The sequence below is a fragment of the Montipora capricornis genome, chromosome 1 (genome assembly GCF_036669925.1).
Source record: "Montipora capricornis isolate CH-2021 chromosome 1, ASM3666992v2, whole genome shotgun sequence".
NCBI lineage: Eukaryota > Metazoa > Cnidaria > Anthozoa > Scleractinia > Acroporidae > Montipora > Montipora capricornis.
In genome coordinates, this window is record NC_090883.1 from 38,426,640 (window position 1) to 38,438,889 (window position 12,250).

The following is a 12,250-nucleotide window of genomic DNA, read 5'->3' on the forward strand; positions in this document are numbered from 1 at the left end:
AACCCATTAACCCTTCAGAGTGATACTTAACAGATTTTACTCCGTCTAACGCCAATGGGCGTCTAACGTCAATGGAGGGCGTCCTAGGGCGTTTGAGGGGTGAATGGGGAAAACAAGAAATCAAAAGTGAATGTCTTGGGCGTCACTGTTGAATTTGGGTGTCCTGTGGTGTACCTGCCCAGGTCACCCACATCGAATATAACGTTTGGTTATGATATGAGCTTGAGCTATTTCGTCCGGGGATTGCACAAATTAACAATTATGGCCTCTCCTCGAAAAGTCGCAATTATTGGCTCTGGGAATTGGTAAGTTATTCCGCGAAGGATTGAGCAAGCGACTTTTGGTTTAGTAAAACATTAATGCCTCGAGGGTTCCTCTACAACATCGACCATATATTCGGGTTGATCCCGGTTCGTTAATCCTCGGTTTATACTCACATTGATCCCTGTTTTCTCTGCCAGTCCATGAAGATGGTACCCGAAGATTTCTCCACCAGTTTTAGCATTTGAACCACAGCCTAAAACTACATATATATTTGTACATATATGCGTGTTGCAGCCGGTTCCAGTTCTGCGAAAAACTGAGTGAAACATGTACAGTTGACTAATGGTTGGAACATTTGACTGCTTTAATATTTCAGGGGTTCAGTTATTGCTCGTATTATTGGGGCTAACGTTAAAGATCATCCGGATTCCTTCCACCATCAAGTGCAAATGTACGTTTATGAAGAGTTAATTGATGGAAAGAAGTTGACAGAAATTATAAACACCGAACATGAAAATGTCAAATATCTCAAAGGACACAAGCTCCCGGAAAATATCGTAAGTTTATCGCCTGCGGGTAAACATGTCTGGCGCTGTTTGCACTGCCCAAGTAAAAGAAGCCTTATGTATACGAAACATAATAAACTGAAAGATAGACCTACCATGTAATTACTTAATGATGTAAGGAAGAACTTGCGTTTAACGTCTGTCAAGTTTGGTTAATTAAGCTTGGTTGATTGACGTGGTAAAAAAATGGAATTTGTCAACACTTTAGATAGTAAAAGTAACAATAATGGACATAATGATTTTTGTAATTATTATTTGTATTTAATATTTTTCTTATCTATATTTTTACTATTTTCAGCACCTACAATAATATTATTGTAGGCTTCAAGTACATTTAGGAATGAATAAAATTACAATCTTGCTCAAGCATTATTTATTTGTGTAAAATGCAACAGATGATTGCTTTGCATGCAAAACAATGTGCTGTTCAAAGGGTATAATGTACAAACTGTATCCCAAGATGAATTGGTTAAGCCAATTCAAAGCTTGGTGCCTTTGGGAAATCAAATTAGTATTTTTCTCTTGGATGTCATAGAAAGCAAACCCAGATGTTGTGGATGCAGCAAAGGATGCAGATATATTAGTCTTCGTTTTGCCTCATCAGGTCAGTAATCCATGAAGTTCTTGGTTTTTTTATTTTTATTTTGATACAAGTGGGAATGTATTCTATAGCATGTGATTTGTATTATTCTGTCTAATGGACCTTATCATAATGCCTTGGACAATATGTTGTGTCTTTGGAGAGAAAAGAGAGAACAGGTTTTGATACATCCACACAGATGTTTCGGCCTGTAAAGCCTAATAATCAGAACTAGTAATCAGGAAAGAGTTCTTTCAAACAAGGTCGGTGCTAATCTGGGTTCAATAAATACAGCTTATTTGCCACCTGGTCGGTCTGTATAGCGAAAAACTGTGACCGAGGTCTTAAAAATGCTGCCCTTGGCCGCAGGCATGCAGCTTTTTCAAGACCAAGGAAATGAAATAGTTTTTTATTTAACCACATCTCTTGTCTAATAAAAATCGGTTTTGAAACAGTTCTGTTTGTAAATGGATTCGGTGTCAAAAAAATTAAAGCCGTCACACGACAACTAGGGCTAGGATTCCGTCCGGGTTGGCGGGCAAGATTGAAAAATTCTGCCCACTCCCAGAGCCAGTCAGATTGCGGGATTCACAGGATTCTGCCTGCTCATGCTTTGAGAAAAAAAAAAGTGTCATTATTACCTTGGTCCTGCTTTAGACTCCTTGGCCCTAAAAAGGTGATATTCCAACTTTGTTAAAAAAAATGGATTTTCTTTAAGATTTGACTGGGTAATACATTGAGTTTTCTGCAGTGTTATGTTTTCTTTTGGTTTCTTATAAGCCATGAACTTCTTTTATTTTTTTCTTTTCCGTGAATTAGTTTGTGAAGAATGTTTGCAGAAAGCTGAAAGATACTATCAAGACAGATGTGATTGCTGTTTCACTCATCAAGGTATTGACAGCCAGAAAAAAAACGTCAACAATATTGTAATACATGTAACAATAGTAATAGTAACTATCATTAATTTGATTCAATCGATTTTATAGTTACCGTAGTGAAACTCATAGATACTTGTACCTAATTATGCATAGTGACTGGCTCTGTAATTAAGTTTACTTTGTTCAATATGTATGCAGGGTTACCACAACAGCTGGTGCCTATAATCCTGTGGTTTTATAGATCAGTCTGCAGATAAGACCAGGAACTGCTTGGTCTTTTCTTAATGAATAATGTGCATGTTCTTTAATGGCCTTGGGCTTGTAATAATTTTTCCTTAACTGAGAAGACTTGAAAGTCTAGCCATTTGTAGAATGATGTCAAATTACAAAGGCAGCACTTTCTCTTTGCAGTTAATGTCACTGTTCCTTGGTATCAACATAACTAGCTTTTAAACGCATAATGCAAGGCACAATAGAACAAGACAACAGATGTATTGGTGTTTTTTGAGGGGAACACTGCCTTGTGGCTGGTTAGCCTATGCGACTTTTGGATTGCGTGACATAGAACCTCTCGCCAGCACTACAAGCTGAGTGGTAAACAGCATGTGCTGGATCCGACAAGAGTATTGTTTAGCGAGAAATGTACAAACTAAACTAAATGAGCCAATAAGCTTGGGGGAAGTCGCAGCACAGACTCACCACTCAGGAGTGACCCAATTTTAATAAAAGGTAAAGTGATACAACCAACCCATCTCCAAAGGGAGAGAGGGGAAAAACTTTAAGAAATTGCAAACAGCTAGTTGGTTTACTATAGAAGACATACAGGCAAGTGAACCTTGGATGGCTAACTGAGGCTTTTATAGCTAGACGCTGTCTAATATTGATGTAGCCAGTTGCGTGGGTAGTAATGAATGAGGCCTTAACAGATTTGGCCAGTGCAATGTACATTATAATCTGAGATCTAGGAACAGGGTCTTTATGTCCTCATTTTATTTACAACATTGACCTTGAACAACTGATTGCAAAGAACACTAAGATAACTATCGGACATGAATAGCCCCTTTTAGTGCAGTCATGTTCCATTAACTGTATTAATTATTTTTACCGATGTAACCTGAGCCAAATCGTAGGAGACTCTGTACAAGCTACATTATGTTGACCTCATTATTGATTTGAACCTTTGTTCAAGACACAGGGATTACACTTTATCTCAACTGCCATGGTGGACACCCTTTGTATACTTAAGGATTTTTCAAGTTTGAAAAACATCATTGGGTTGGGGTTGATTTTGAGCAATAGCCATAATTTTATTAACCTTGCTAAGTACCAAAATAATATACTTTGCATTAATAGTGATACAAGTTTTTCTGCAACAGTATCCATTAGGATATTTTAAGAATCCAGGAACCAAGTGATTCATTTAAGACATTTTGGACATGCGTAGATGTGCACTGTCTTGTATCTGAGCTATTTGGTTCTGATTCTCTTAAGTCATTTCATTGGTTGACAATCACCAAGCCCATGACACCTGAAGTGTCACCTGTCCTAATAAGTGCCATTGATTATGTGGCCATTAAACCTGTGTCGCTCCTTTTTTAACAGTTTGGTATTCCATGCAAATTCATGAGAATCGATGCAATTGCTGATCAGACTCATATTATGACTTGGAAAGAATGCAGGCAAATGAGCACAGACCGCGCCACAACCCTTAAACGACAAGCCAGCATCAGGGCAAGTGACCTTTATGTTTTTAAAATTCATTCTGGTGGGATCTAAACCTGGTTATAAGACTTCTGGTCTGACAAAGAGATACCATTTTGGACCCCAAAGTTTGTACTGCTATAATATCATAAATGTATGCTAAAATGAAGCACCCAATTTTGAATGCAAGTTCTGGAAAAGTAAGCTGCGATAATTATGCCAAACATGCTTGTGCAACTCTGTAAGACAGACACTGTTTTTCATTTTTTCAATATTTTTTATAGTTTGGGTGGTTTTGTTTTCCATTTTAACATTGTCTGCAATTTTCCAAACTGTAACATTCAGCTTTTCTTCTTTATTTCCTATGTGTATTTTAAAGGTGGGATCCAATGGAGAAATAAATCATAAAGCCACTTGCCCTGACATTGGAGACCAAACTATAATAATGATGAAATTCGTTATACCCTGGTAATACATGTATGCCAATTTCATATTCTTATGAATAAAGGGGGTAGTTTCTAAAGAAACTGTGATGCTGCGTCGGTGGGGAAGTAGTACACAAAAATTTGTTTTTATCAACAGACTTGACAGACTGTACAGGGATTCTAAAAGCTGACGTTTCGAGCCCTAGCCCTTCATCACAGCGAATCCAAAGGGCTAATGCTCGAAACCTCTGCTTTTAGAATCCCTATACAGTGGTCAATTACATTATCAACTCTGTTGATAAAACCAAATTTTTGTGTCATATTCTTATGGTTGGACTGGAACAAGAATGAAATCAAGGGAATTGCAAGTTAGTCTTTTCGGATGCAAATAATTTTCCCTGTATTAGGTTCCATTACATGCTTTTCCTGACCAGTGTAGACGTGAGAAACTCACCTATTCCTGGGCCCAGTTATAGGATGAGTGGAAAAACACCGTCCTCTGAATAAAATTAATGACTACCAATAGAGAACTTGGTTAGTTTATGGCTTGCTTTGTCGGATTATTGGTAAGTTGTGGTAGATGACGGTGCTATCCATTCTACCTTTTGAAAACTGAGGCCTGAAAAACATGTAGAACTTGACCTGTACACAAACCAAACTTAAGCCTTAACATTCAGTTCAGTGTCGGGTACTAAGGTATAATTTATAGTCTAACAAATGTTGTTCTTTTTTCACTCTTAAGGGTCTTGATCATTCTAGTGTTGGCCTAAACCTTGTTTCAAACATCATCAAAGATGAACTGAAGATTCCTGATGTCAGTGTATTAATGGGAGCAAATCTGGCCAAAGAAGTTGCTCGAGAAATGTTTGGAGAGGCAACCATAGGTAACTTATCTCATTAACACACACCAATGTAATTTTTTTACTCTCTTGTCCTCTTATTGATTTCAAATGTTGTCATAATATTGTTGGATTTAGTGGATCCTTTCACTGGAAGTAAACTTGTGCAATCACAGAGGTTTGCATATTAACTGCATGTCTTAAATAAATATTTGTAGTAAAATACAACTGAATTGTCAAGTGGTAAAATTAACAATAATGTACAATACTATAATATACAAAATATGAAACTAATCTAAAAATCTAAAGGTAATGAAATCATTTGCTTTCTTGGTTCTAATTTAAGGGCAGATAGACTTTTGATAGCCAGATCTAAGATTAACTGCTTACTAACCGAGCGCGAGGTCCGTACTGGGGAATATTGACCCGCGGGCCAATATTCCCCAGTACTATGTCCCCAGTATGGCCCGAGCAAGCTCAGTTAGTAAGTTGTTTATTATATGACCCTGTTGTTCAAAGGCTGATCAACGCCAATCCCAGATTAAAAATTAACCAAGGAGTTTATTTCTCTACTCCCAAATGCTGTTCAACGCTGATATTCGGCAAAACTTTACATTAGAAGAAGTCAATCTTGTAAAACAAAAATAAGCAAAGAAACTTTCAACAAAAAGTTGAAAACATGAAACATAAAAGTTTACACTAATCTTGGATTATGTCAATCGGCTTTCGAACAACCGGGCCCAGCTCTTTTATGCACCCTTGAGGTATACATTTGGCGGCTTTACTGCAGATAAAATCAATGTGGTTATTCCATTTAATAACTCACTAAAAAACTATGTCCCCATTAAGGTCATGCCTAATTTTTACACCAAGTAATTTTTGGAAATCATCAGTCATTTCTACCATTTAGTTAATCCATCGACTCCCAGGGGTTCCCCATTGACGAGTTAAAGTCTGACCGGTTTTGGCCGGTTTGGATGTCAATGGGTTAAACTAGTGTTGCCAATAGTTACTGTAAACGCTTGAATTATTGCCCTGCTTCAAATTAGCACCCCGCTTTGAATAAGCGCTCCTCCTAAGGGTTAAAATATTAAATAAACACACACCCCAATCTTCCCAATAGAGAATTAACCGATTGAGCCATCGCTGAAAACACTCTTGCATGAAACTTCTATCACATTTTGTATTCGAACAAACACAGGTGTGATCTCAACTTAGTGAAGAAAGATCGTATCCGTCAGCCCAGCGAATGCAAAAAGGAAAGAGACCTCTGCTAGCAGGGAATTTAAAAGCAGGCCATCTCGTATCTTTCACTGTTATTCGTTGAAACCACACAGCTACCCCCATTGCTACACTTAGCATTTGCTTCCACACTCCTCTCTTCTATAAAATTCAATATGGTGGCTGAATCTTCTTTGTAACTGATCTAGCTCTGCGCCAAATGCAAAAAGGGATGTGAAGAGAGGTTTGAACACTCGCTCGCCGTCATACACACTGTGCACATTAATCGATTGAGTCATAAACAAATCCACTCTTGCATGAAACTACTATGACATTTTGTATTCGAACAAACTTGGGTAAGTGTCGCTTTGCTAATGCAGTTATCTCAATTAATTGATTATCTTTTGTTTCTTGTTTAGCAAACGGCACTGCCAGAGTTTTTTTGCATACAATAATTCTCGAATATAAACCGCAAAACTGCAAAAAAAAAAAACATTGTTTTTATTTACATTTCCAATACATCTGTGCCAATTTAAGCGTAAATTCTAAAAATTCCAAATCACATAGCATGTTTTTTTGTCATTTTCGCCATATTTGCCAAATTTGCCACATTCTGCAACTTGTATGGGCCCCCTCATTGCTTAGCTGTCCTTTGCCTCATTGGCAATTGTGGCAAAATTGTCATTTTCGCCATATTTGCCAAATTCGCCAACATTTTCTCTTTTTTGCCATTTTTGTTGTTGCATGCACAGCACTTTTTTATTAAAGTTCTATTTAATCATCATGTTGGATTCTGGGTTCAATTTAAGTAGTCTAGACTTTTATATTGAAGCTGACAATTGAAAAACGATGTAATCGCCCCCTTCTCACCTTAGAAGATTGACCCATTCACACCTCAAATGCCCTAGGATGCCCCCTATTGGCATTAGACTATTGACATTAGTCTCACTCTCAGGAGTCAATAGGTCAAATAAGCACCGCAGGTGCTAATTCAAGCATTTACGGTAATGTAATAACTCACTGAAAAACTATGTCCCCATTAATTTAACCCATTGACATCCAAACCGGCCGAAACCGGCCAGACTTAATATTTTACTCTGTCTAACGCCAGAATATTTTACTCGTCAATGGGGAACCCCTGGAAGTCAATGGGTTAAACACACGACTGATGGAGACTTTGTAATAGGGTCAGGCCCAGGGTGCTCGAAGCATGGTTAGCACTAAGCAGTGTTAAATACCATGGAAACCTATTGGTTTTGGTACCTCTTAAGCAAAATTATGGTAAGCACTAACCAGTCCTCGAGCAACCGTCCCCGGCTTATTTCTTTTTAAACACTGATTACCCGGTAATCATCCGGGAGTCAGTCAATTTTTGGATCATTTCAAACTGTTTTTGTGATTGGTATAAGATATATTATATCTTATAGCTTACTGGGGTTGACAACATTCTTGATTATAAATGGCCATTTCTGTGGGCAAATGTTCACTTCAGCTTTCATATTTTCTATCTTTATTACACTTCTTCAGTAATCTTCATATCCACAGGTAACGATAATATTGAAAATTTGGTTTTATCAACAGAGTTGATAATGTAAATTGACCACCGTACAGGGATTCTAAAAGCACTTATTATATTTTGTAGTAATTAGGTTGTTTTGTTCTTTGTAACAGGTTGTCGTACAAATGAACATGGTCCCATTCTGAAGGAACTTTTCCATACTGATTACTTCAAAATAAATGTTGTGAAGGATGCAGATACTGTTGAACTGTGTGGATCTCTGAAGGTGAAGTTTTCTTGTAAGGGGTTTGTGACAAAAAATTGATGAAATTGTTCAAAGCTTGAATTTTGGATTTGGATCCAGAATGGTTCCTCAGCTTTGGCATTAATGACATTCCACAGTTTGAAAAAAAAAGTGGGTTACCTAATCAAAAACTGTGTTGTTCTTTAGAATGCAGTAGCTGTAGGAGCTGGAGTTGTGGATGCACTGGGGTAAATTGTAACTTGCTTGAAAAGATTAATGTTTAATCTACTGTTTATTGAAAGTTGCATGTCGAGAATTGGAAAAAATCCTCTTAAGGAACTCAATGAATCTTGGCTCAATCTTTTTTTTTTTTTTACCCTAAAAGGAATAGCAGACAAGTGGGAGGTGCTAATAATTTTTCTTGAGTTCCTGAAGGACATTGCAACTACAGTTATTAAGTACTCTACATTAAATTTTCTCCATATTATTTATTTAGTTATGGTGACAACTCAAAGGCTGCTGTCATTCGTATTGGGCTGAAAGAGATGATCCAGTTTGCCAAGCAATTCTATGAAGATGTTGAATTGGAGACATTTTTTGAGTCATGTGGTGTTGCTGATCTAATCACAACTTGTTATGGAGGAAGAAACAGAATTGCTGGAGAAGAGTTTGTTAAGGGAAAGGTGAGGGCATTTAGAATTGACAGAGAGACCAGGCATCTTACAACCACTAATAATAAATTATTGGATTCAGGGGGGAAATAATCTGCATCTAAAAAGATTCCCTCACATTTTATCCTCCATTTCAACCCTTAAAATATAAATTATAAAGATAATGTTAGATTGTTGCAGCTGTGAATTCAGAACTTTTAGCTATCATGTCTATTTCTGCCAGTGTTGCGGAAGCTTTCATAATTTGTTTGTTAATAATTTATTTATTTTATTTACTTATAACGCGCAAGTATCAATTTACATTTTCACCTGTTAAAAGTAGTAGTATTTGTACAAGGGAAAGACTAAGATTGTCTGCATCGTTGTTGATTTGAAACTGATAGTTATTTTTTTTGCCAAGACATTTGAGGAAGTTGAGCAGTATGTGCTTGGCGGACAGAAGCTGCAGGGACCTCACACAGTTTATGAAGTTTATCATCTTCTGAAAGAAAATAACTTACTAGATGAGTGAGTTTTTTATTGATTGTTTTAACCCTTTCCCTCTTAAGGTCTGCACTTATGCAGGATTTCAACAGTTGTCATGCTTACCCCATTTAGTTATATATCATTTCCAGCTATTACAGTGCAATGCGCCTGACTGTGGCCACCCAACAATTAAACTTTCACATTAATATTTTGACAATTACTTGTAAATACGCCAACTCATCAACCCATGCAACGATTTTCAACTTACAACTGTGCAAACCTTCCTAGGACGAGTGACTGTCATGTAAATGGCCACACAAAAAGAAGGCGAAGGGGGAGGGGGTGAGGTGCGTTCTCGTTTGACTTTTGGTCCAGGTTTTTGCACAGCCATATTTAAAAATGATCATTTGAAAGTCAACCCCAGTCAGGAAAGAAGCGTCTAAAATTCGCCAAACCGCCTGTTGCAGGCTATCAGGCTGTCTTCAGAACTTACACCACCAAAAGGGCATTAGATTGATATACACGTACATGTAGCCTGTAATCCACATTATTTCCTCAAACATTTGAACCTTTGTGGTGTGAATGAATGTAGAAATCTCGATCAGGGGAAAATACTCTGCCACATTTAATTTTTGATTGCTACCAAATTTTGTTGCTGTTATTTTTTAGGTATCCTCTTCTTACAGCTATCTACAATGTGTGTTTTGAAAAGCATCCTCCCTCTGAGATGATCGAAGTACTCAAGAGGCATTTATAGTTATAAAGCTTACACTGTTTAATTTTAGTGCAGATGACTACTGTAGAAACAATAATAATTAATTTATTAATATTTTTGTTGTCAATTATTTTTCGGTTCATAATTTTTTCAGGAGAAGCTAGAGGCCCTCCCAGGGAACATGGCTAATTTGATTGGTCCTTTTAAGCGTCAAACCGGAAAAATTAGAGCAAAAGTCATGGGGAGTTGATTATACATCTGAAATATGGTTCAACTTCTTGCAGGAACCTCACTTTTTCTTTCGATTATTTTCTCTTTTTCTTCAGTTTGTTTTAGTTCTGTAGAACGTTTCTCTTTTTTATGCTATCCACGAGGTTCTCTCAGTGAGGAATGTCCTTTAAAGTCACCATTAATGGATTTGTTGATTTTCAGCTCAGAAGGCTTCATCCTTTGAGCTGTGCTAAAACACATTGAAAGTAGTATTTCATACAATAAACGCTTGCAATAAAAACGTAATAATTAATTGTAAATACGCCTTATTTTAGTTTTCTTGTATTTTTGTGATTTGAAAGGGAATAAATTGCGATCCATCCAAGAAAACATGTTGTGATCTGTGATTGACCTTTGATTTGTTACGCCCTGAGTACGAAATGGACATCCTGTAAAATTGGGTTGTTACGTAGATTCAATTTAAAGTGAACTGAATGTGTGAAACTAATGTACCAAAACGCATTTCGCACGTGCAGCACAATTACTTTCCCTAGTTTGTGCCGTTTTTCTCCTACATAAATCCTTGGGATGCCAAGCTGTTTCGGACTCGTAAGCAGGGCAGGGAGAGGCGAACCCAGAGAACAGCTCTAAACCCTAACTCGACAGAGTTTTTATTCGCGCCCATGTGCTATGTAATGAGGAGCAGGGCTTGCGCAGTGGTGAGAGCACTTGCCTTCCATCAATGTGGCCAGGAATTGATTTCCAGATTCGGCGCCACATGTGGATGACTTTTGTTGGTTCTCTATACCCCCGGAAAGTAGGGGGGGGGGGAGGGTACTCCCAGAAAAAAATTGGGTGGTGTGTGCGGCCCGCTTCTTGAAACCCTCAACCTATTTCGGACCAAAATCTACAATTTTTCCTACCCTGTTTCAGACCTATTTTAGCTGTTACATGGTTGGCGTAACAATTTGTGAAGGGCTTTTGTTGGTAAAGAAGTAGCTTCTTCGAAAAAACATACACAATTCAAGACTTGGAGTGCACAAAGCATACCCTATTTCAGATAAAAATGGTCAAGATCAGGAGGCCATGACTAGGAGCGAACAACAGCCCTATATTCCTGTCAGACGGATCTATTGAATTTCCCGCTAATGAGACTCCCTAGGGAGACCCACGTCCAAGCACAAGAAACCTAACTTGACGTCAAGCGCTACCGAGCCGGAACTGCCTTTGTTTTTGCGGAAAAGGTAGTCTAAAAATAGATTGGTCTGTAAAAATGCCGTGACTTAGGCTTAGTATGGGAGTTACTCGTTCCTAGTCATGGGCTCCTGTCAAAATCGATGCCTTAATTTCAGACCAAAACGGCAAAAAAACCATAGCCTAGGTTGGGGCCGCACATACCTTTATAGCCCATATAAGGGAGTACCCCCTTCCCGGTCTATACTCTGTTCCGAGAGTTTTTTTTCCCCGGGTACTCCGGTCTTCCCCTCTCCTCGAAAACCAATATGTGATTTGATTAGTTCTCCAGGTGATCTGGTGACGTAATTTGGAGGACTGGAGAGAAACATTTTAACGCCGTATCCCACAACCGCGCGCGGCCTTATGGTAGAAGCGAGGTTAGATCTTGTCGGGTCTACTTGAATGTTCATTCAGTAACAGGAAAATGTGGTAGACACGTAATGATATGTTGAGTTTTGGCGATGGCAATACTGCAGGGAGTTTGGAAAACAACACCTAAGGCCGCACGCGGTTGTGGGATACGGCGTTAAAATTTTTGTTCCCAGTCCTCCAGATTACGTCACCAGATCACCTGGCTGATTTCAGTTGATTTGTCGTCTACACTCGTACTCATGCTCAGCTCGGTTAGATATCAGCGTGGGACTCAGCGGGGTCATCAGCGGGCAGCTGAAAACGCACGAGCCGAGTTGCGTTCAGCAGTCTCCTTTCATATCTGAAGGTACTTGTTGTATCACCAC

General features: G+C 38.3%; 1 protein-coding gene across 2 annotated transcripts; it reads left to right on the plus strand.

Moving 5' to 3' along the window:
- Positions 1-154: 154 nt before the first annotated feature.
- On the plus strand, positions 155-10,667 carry LOC138042278 (glycerol-3-phosphate dehydrogenase [NAD(+)], cytoplasmic-like). 2 transcript variants are annotated; one of them, XM_068888127.1, is made up of 11 exons: positions 155-305; positions 641-821; positions 1,366-1,434; positions 2,230-2,301; positions 3,891-4,019; positions 5,157-5,298; positions 8,146-8,258; positions 8,424-8,464; positions 8,713-8,899; positions 9,288-9,394; positions 10,022-10,667. In XM_068888127.1, the coding sequence occupies exons 1-11, from the start codon at positions 217-219 to the stop codon at positions 10,107-10,109; spliced, it is 1,218 nt and encodes a 405-aa protein (XP_068744228.1). In that variant the 5' UTR covers positions 155-216; the 3' UTR covers positions 10,110-10,667. The 2 variants fall into 2 exon arrangements, with proteins under 2 accessions (XP_068744228.1, XP_068744235.1); XM_068888134.1 differs by lacking the exon at positions 3,891-4,019.
- The last annotated feature ends 1,583 nt before the right edge of the window (positions 10,668-12,250 follow it).